At 52.8% G+C, this 6,933-nt stretch overlaps 1 protein-coding gene across 1 annotated transcript; it reads right to left on the reverse strand.

Moving 5' to 3' along the window:
- Window positions 1–1,078: 1,078 nt before the first annotated feature.
- Window positions 1,079–6,711, reverse strand: LOC148819654 (P2Y purinoceptor 4-like). The gene is made up of 2 exons (XM_088934916.1): window positions 6,621–6,711; window positions 1,079–2,213 (listed from the first exon to the last, which is right to left on the reverse strand). Exons 1-2 carry the CDS (start codon window positions 6,639–6,641, stop codon window positions 1,167–1,169), a joined length of 1,068 nt encoding a protein of 355 aa, XP_088791042.1. The 5' UTR covers window positions 6,642–6,711; the 3' UTR covers window positions 1,079–1,166.
- Window positions 6,712–6,933: the final 222 nt, after the last annotated feature.

Consider the following 6,933-nt stretch of genomic DNA (forward strand, 5'->3'; position numbering starts at 1 on the left):
GGGGCAGGTCGCTGTGTTTGGTGAGAGGAGGGGGCAGGCGGCCCAGGGAGGAGGGGAAGAAATGACGAAGAGATCCAGAGAAAGATGTAGAGGAAGGCACAGTGGGTGGCAGCAGAAGTAGGCTGAAGTAGTTCAGGTGGGGAGCTGCGCCAGCATGCGTAGGCTACAAAGGAAGAAGTAAAGGTTTATCCCCTGCTGAAAAGAGAAGACAAGAAATACAACGTTTCAGCTTCTTCACACCCGAAGAAGGCTCCGCGCCCGAAACGTTGTGTTTCCTTTCTTCTCTTTTCAGCAGGGGATAAACCTCTACTTGTTCCTTTGCAAACTATTTTATGGTCTTTTGGCGGCCTCTAGTGGCCGGATCCGGTAACTACAGTCTACACACCAATTCGAGCTTTATTGTGCCATTCGGGGAGATTCGATTGACAGATCACTGCCAACACAACAACACAACGACAGACTATATAAGTCGAAGCCTCACACCGAAGCACAGAGGAGTACCGTTCCAGCAGGGAATTGAGTTTCCGAGTATGTTTTAATCCTCAAAATGGCCTGGACGAAGAAAACATATTTTGCATCCAGTCGCCCACCTTCAGCTGGCTGCCCCCTGGTAAGTGTTGTGGAGTCCTTCCGGAAAGCACAGGGCTCAGGGCAGGACCGCAGCCTGAACTGGACGAGCCCACCGCAGGGCGCACACACACGCACAAACACAAACACAAACACACACACACACACACACACACACACACACACCTACACAACCTCAGGGACGATCCACGGACAGCAGTGAACCTGGGCAAGCAGGTTGGTGGGCCTGGGAGGTGGGAAGAAACTGGAGCAGCCGGAGAGACCACAGGAACTCAGACAGAACCTGCAGACTCCACACAGAGGGTGTTCTGGTCCAGAGTCCAACCCTGGACCCCAGGGCTGTGAGGCTGCAGGGCCACAGTGCTGGCGGCATTTTGTTCCTGCATGTGAAATTCCTGGACAGCCAGCCAAGTGATTGGTGTGACACACCTGCGGTAGCGTGAGGTCTTTAAATAGGTGGGACCCAGCAAAACAGACACAGACATAGCCGTGAGGTACAAAACTGAGCTCTTTTATTTTACAGTGTGACGCTCGGGGCAGGGGAGGGACGAAGACGGCGGGGGGCGGGGGAGGGGGCATCACGCCGGGCAGACGGCCGCCACGTGCGGCCCGACAGCGCCGTGCCCCTTGCCGCGGGCGCGGGCCCGCCGCCCCCCTCTCCAGGCCCATCGCCCCCGGCACAGCCCGGGCAGCAGGGAGCAGAAGTGGAGCCGGAAGTCGCCGCCGGCCAGGAAGACGAAGAGCGGGTTGATGCAGGTGTTGAGGCTGCAGATGCACATCTCCACCGTGAAGACCAGGTCCACGGCCAGGAAGGAGCGGGGGCCGCCGGCGGGGCGGGCGGCGCGCGCCACGATGGCCAGGTTGCGGGTCAGGTGGTAGGGCAGGTAGAGGAGGGCGAAGACGACCAGCACGGAGTACATCAGGCGCGTCAGCTTGCGGCGCCGGTGGGCGTGGCACGGGAAGTGCCGCTGGCGCCGGAGCTCCCGCAGGCTGCGGCAGTAGCAGTAGAAGATGCCCGCGCAGGGCAGGAGGAAGCTGCCGACGGTGCAGCTCAGGGAGTAGGGCAGGCTGGCCGAGGTGTCGTCCAGGAAGAGGTACATGGTGCAGATCGTCTGGTTGGTCCCGGGGCACCGCTGCGTCAGGGTCATGCCGGCCACGGGGTAGCTGATCACGATGCTGACGCTCCAGATGGCCAGGCAGACCAGCAGGGTCTGCCGCCGGCCCAGCAGGGACAGGGACCTGAGCGGGTGCACGATGGCCAGGTAGCGGTCCAGGCTGACGCAGGTGATGAAGTAGATGCTGACGTAGAAGTAGTTGTGGTAGAGGGTGCGGACGGCCTTGCACAGGGGCAGCCCCAGGGTCCAGCGCAGCTGGTCCAGGCGGAACTGGATGAGGAAGGGCAGAGCCAGGAGCCAGGAGGTGTCAGCCAGGGTCAGGTTGCAGAGGAAGAGCGTGCTGCGGTTCCAGTGGCGCACCCGGCGGAAGAAGACCCAGAGGGACAGCAGGTTCAGGGGGAGACCCAGCACCAGCACCCCCAGGAAGACGGCCGGGGTCAGGTACATTTCCACCAGCAGCAAGGCTTCCTTTCCCGGGGAGCTGGTGAAGCAGAAGTCCATCTCTGGAGGCTGTGGAGACGAAGGAGAGGGTCCGTCCGATTGGGTAGGCGAAGGAGAGGGGCGATCTGATTGGGTAGGTGACGGAGGGGCGATCTGCTTGGGTAGGTGATGGAGATTGGCGATCTGATTGTGTAGGTGAAGGATAGGGGCGATCTGATTGGGTGTGTGATGAGAGGGGCAATCTGATTGAGTAGGTGAAGGATAGGGGCGATCTGATTGGGTAGGTGACGGAGAGGGGCGATCTGTTTGGGTGTGTGACGGAGAGGGGCGATCTGTTTGGGTGTGTGACGGAGAGGGGCGATCTGTTTGGGTGTGTGATGGAGAGGGGCGATCTGATTGGGTAGGTGAAGGAGAGGAGCGATCTGATTGGGTAGGTGAAGGGTAGGGGCGATCTGATTGGGTGTGTGACGGAGAGGAGTGATCTGATTGGGTAGGTGATGGAGATTGGCGATCTGATTGGGTAGGTGACGGAGAGGGGTGATCTGATTGGGTAGGTGAAGGGTAGGGGCGATCTGATTGGGTGTGTGATGGAGAGGGGTGATCTGATTGGGTGTGTGATGGAGAGGGGTGATCTGATTGGGTAGGTGATGGAGATTGGCGATCTGATTGGGTAGGTGACGGAGAGGGGCGATCTGATTGGGTAGGTGAAGGAGAGGAGCGATCTGATTGGGTAGGTGAAGGGTAGGGGCGATCTGATTGGGTGTGTGATGGAGAGGGGTGATCTGATTGGGTAGGTGATGGAGATTGGCGATCTGATTGGGTAGGTGAAGGAGAGGGGTGATCTGATTGGGTAGGTGAAGGAGAGGAGCGATCTGATTCGGCAGATGAAAGAGAGGGGCAATCTGATTGGATAAATAAAGGAGTGAGGCGATCTGATTGGGGAGACAAAGGAGACACTTAAAGCATGAAACAAACAAGGAAACTACAGAGATCATCATAAAGGCGTGATATCAACTTGAATTTCAGAGCTTTCGAGAAAACTAGAACACGATCACTGTTCTTAAAAAAGCCAACGTTGCACACATGGGCGATAGAAAAAATATATTTGCTGAAACTGTTTGCGTTTCCTGTTGGTATCTAATTCCCCAAGAGCAAACAGTGTCTGTGGTGTATAAAAGTGTTTTCAGAAGATAAAAGATACATTCCACTGTGCGCTCAGGTTAGTTTATGTAAAGCCGTTCTCAGTTAATGGCAAGAGAAACACAGACTCTGGAGAGATCTTTGGAAAGTGACTGTTGGCAACAGTCAGACCTCACTGACACTTCTGCAGATGTTTTGGTCAATGTCTGAAACAGGATTTAATCATCACCATCCTGGCACTTACCCCTAGCTTTAGTGAGGCTCCAGATGTACTAAATACAGTGTTTTAGAAAACAAAGCTCATCTTTGACAAGAACAACACTGTAATAAACACAGAGCTAGGACAGGATGTTCCCACACCAAAGACAGTATTTTTTTTAGTATTCTAATATTTGATATCAGCTGTTTCTTCAACGTTCCTTTATAAGAAATTCAGTGTGACTCAAATCAACAGGGACATGTGGTTTTATTTTGACACCATATAGGACAGAAAGATTGACACTGATCCAATTTTAACTGCAACACACATAATACCGCTAAAAGAATCAGCACTGATGAGCGTGTTTTAAACCACAGTAACTGAAAAATGTACACAACAACTTGTTAAACTTTAAATTTACATCACAAAACAGAAGACATTTCCAGGTATGTGCAGCACCGTGTTCTGCGATTCAGAACCAGGTAACAAAACTTCCAGTGAGGTGAAGCAGCCCTATTACACTGTAAACAAGCAGGCTTGTGAGTCCATCTCACTTAACCCAATAGAAATATTGCTCTCAACTTCAAGACAGTTTTGCCAACAAATACTACTTGTTAACTCTGCAAGTAGATCATGTTGCAACATTCCTGCAGTGAAATATCCACTGCATAACCTGCACATATTTGCTCGTACATCACAGTACATCAGTCGGTAACTAGTGAGCAGGAAGGGCCACAACACATTGCAATTTCTTGGGAACTCGAATGCACATTTGCGACCACATGGCGACTTACAGTACTCTCACAAAGTTCACGATTTTGTGCTTCATGTAAATTCAAACTATGTAAATCGTTCCTACAATGTCAAAGAATTTATTTTGTCACCAAAATTTCATAACTGAGAAAATTGGGACTGCAGTTCCCCTTTTAATATCAGAAAAGGGTTATAGTAGATGACCCCTCCCACCCCTTCCAAAAACTCTTTGTCCTCCTACCATCTGGGAAAAGAGGTCGCACTGTTCGGGCCAGCTCCACCAGACTCTGTAACAGCTTCTTCCTGCAGGCTGTCAGGCTCCTCGACACCCTGGAATCTACTTGCGCCCACCCCAATTCCAGAAACAGGGTTTTAAACCCCCCAGTGTGTTGTGTATATTGTGTTATGTATTTGCCTTGTAATTTGCACTATCTGCACTTTGCACTATGTGTATCCTGTCTACAATGTCTGTGTCAGTGTCCTGTCTGTATTTACACCGTAGACCAGGAGGAACGATATTTTGTTCCACTGTATACTTGTAAATGGCTGGAATCAAAAATAAACGTGAACTTGAACCATTTACTGTACGGGTGCAATGTTCCTTATCCCCGGCAGATGGTGCTCACTCCAACCCCGAAAAACAGCGGATTACAATAAGCTTCAAAATTGACGCCGCCTGACAAACTTGCGCTTCCAGCCATAAACAAAAAATGCCAAATCAAATTAACTATAAAGTAATGCTTTCGAAAAAGAGTGTGAAGCGCGGACACTAGGCACTTTATGTAGATTCGGTCCGAAGAAACAGTAGGCTGGCCTCTGGGAGAGAGGCACGCCACAACCCGCAAAAACAGCACGCCTGAACCTCCCCACTGCCGGGACAGGACAGGTTATATAGCGGTGCGCTGGTCGTCAGACGCCCGGCTTGTGACTGCAGAAACAGTGTGGCCGCTTCCATTGCGAACTGAGGGAAAACAAGTTGGTAACTAAGGGCGCAGAATCGTCACTTCATGTATTGAATGTATTGATCAGGGCTGCTCAATCTCCTTATTGAACACAGCAGCACCTGTAGAGCCGAGAGGAGCTGGGAAATGGGTCCAATTAAGCCAGTAACTAGTTGGTTTGACTCATTAGGAGCTGGGTATGATTGAAAACCTGGAAGCCCTGTTCTCTCTGGGAGCAGGATCGCTCCCCTTGCTATGAGTGGTGCCTGGGTTCCCCACTCCGATCCTGGGCGTCTGAAATCTGGGAGGTTTTCAGTCTCCTTAAGTCAGCGCCAGTTCTTCCCCTGGGAGTGTGAGAGTTAAACCGATCTACTTCAGCAATTAAGATCTAATTGGACCAATTTATCCCCTTCTCCTCAGCCTTAAAGTGCTCGTGATTTACAGGACACAGGCAGGCTGCTGGATTCTGGACTCGGGGGACAGGAATGGGAAAACTCCTTTAACGACTGATCTTGGAGTCGCCCGGAGTCATCCAATAATCCCAACACAGGCTGTGAAGGAGCAAGTAAGGCTGTCTGGTATGGATGAGTTAAAAAAGTGCTCGCTTTAGTCTTACCTGGATTAATTGTAACTCAAAAAAACAATAAAGCCCAGGTGCTTTTCGCTAGTCCACAGCATCACAGCAGCGAGGAATACACTGACCGGGAAGTCTTCTAATCCTGCTGTGGATTGTCATGATCTGTGCTTGTCGTAAATGCCAGACAACCACGCTTAAACAGCTTTTCGTCTGCGCTCTGATACTCTGTGCTCCACAGCCCCTTCGTTAACGAGTGGGGGCACAACACAGCCCCTTCGTTAAGGAGTGGGCACACAACTCCACAGCCCCTTCGTTAACGAGTGGGGGCACAACACAGCCCCTTCATTAAGGAGTGGGCGCACAACTCCACAGCCCCTTCGTTAAGGAGTGGGCACACAACTCCACAGCCCTTTTGTTAAGGAGTGGGCGCACAACTCCACAGCCCCTTCGTTAAGGAGTGGGCGCACAACTCCACAGCCCCTTCGTTAACGAGTGGGCGCACAACTCCACAGCCCCTTCGTTAAGGACTGGGCGCACAAATCCACAGCCCCTTCGTTAAGGAGTGGGCGCACAACTCCACAGCCCCTTCATTAAGGAGTGGGCACACAACTCCACAGCCCCTTCGTTAACGAGTGGGGGCACAACTACACAGCCCCTTCGTTAAGGAGTGAGCGCACAACTCCACAGCCCCTTCGTTAAGGAGTGGGCGCACAACTCCACAGCCCCTTCGTTAAGGAGTGGGCACACAACTCCACAGCCCCTTCGTTAAGGAGTGGGCGCACAACTCCACAGCCCCTTCGTTAACGAGTGGGCGCACAACTCCACAGCCCCTTCGTTAACGAGTGGGTGTTGGAAACAACACTGACCTGAGCCTGGCTGTTCCCCATCTGTGCGGCTGGGTGCTCCTGCTCTTCCTCCCAGAGCCAGCGTCTAGTCAGCGAGGCAGGCTCGTCCGGGGCTGTCCTGGGTAACAGGCAAGGCTGAGAGCCAAATATGGGCCTGAGCAAACACACTCAGCACAGCCTCACAGGCGCCGTGCCGCGTAAACACCTCGCGCACTGCTCTTTCGGGGAGGGGGGGGGGCGAGGAACTGGGGGCGAACACGCCGTCAGACGCCCTCCCGGTGTGGGGCTGGGATTCACCCGGACCCCCTTCCCGAAGGAGGGATCACCTCCCCTC

This window comes from Atractosteus spatula, chromosome 16 (assembly GCF_055471065.1).
Source record: "Atractosteus spatula isolate fAtrSpa1 chromosome 16, fAtrSpa1.hap1, whole genome shotgun sequence".
NCBI classification, from domain to species: domain Eukaryota; kingdom Metazoa; phylum Chordata; class Actinopteri; order Semionotiformes; family Lepisosteidae; genus Atractosteus; species Atractosteus spatula.

Coding starts and splice junctions, on each gene's coding strand:
- LOC148819654 (XM_088934916.1), bottom strand. CDS start 6,641: ATGGGGAACAGCCAGGCTCAG. Junction 2,214..6,620: donor TGGGGAACAGCCAGGCTCAG/GTCAGTGTTGTT, acceptor TCGTCTCCACAG/CCTCCAGAGATGGACTTCTG.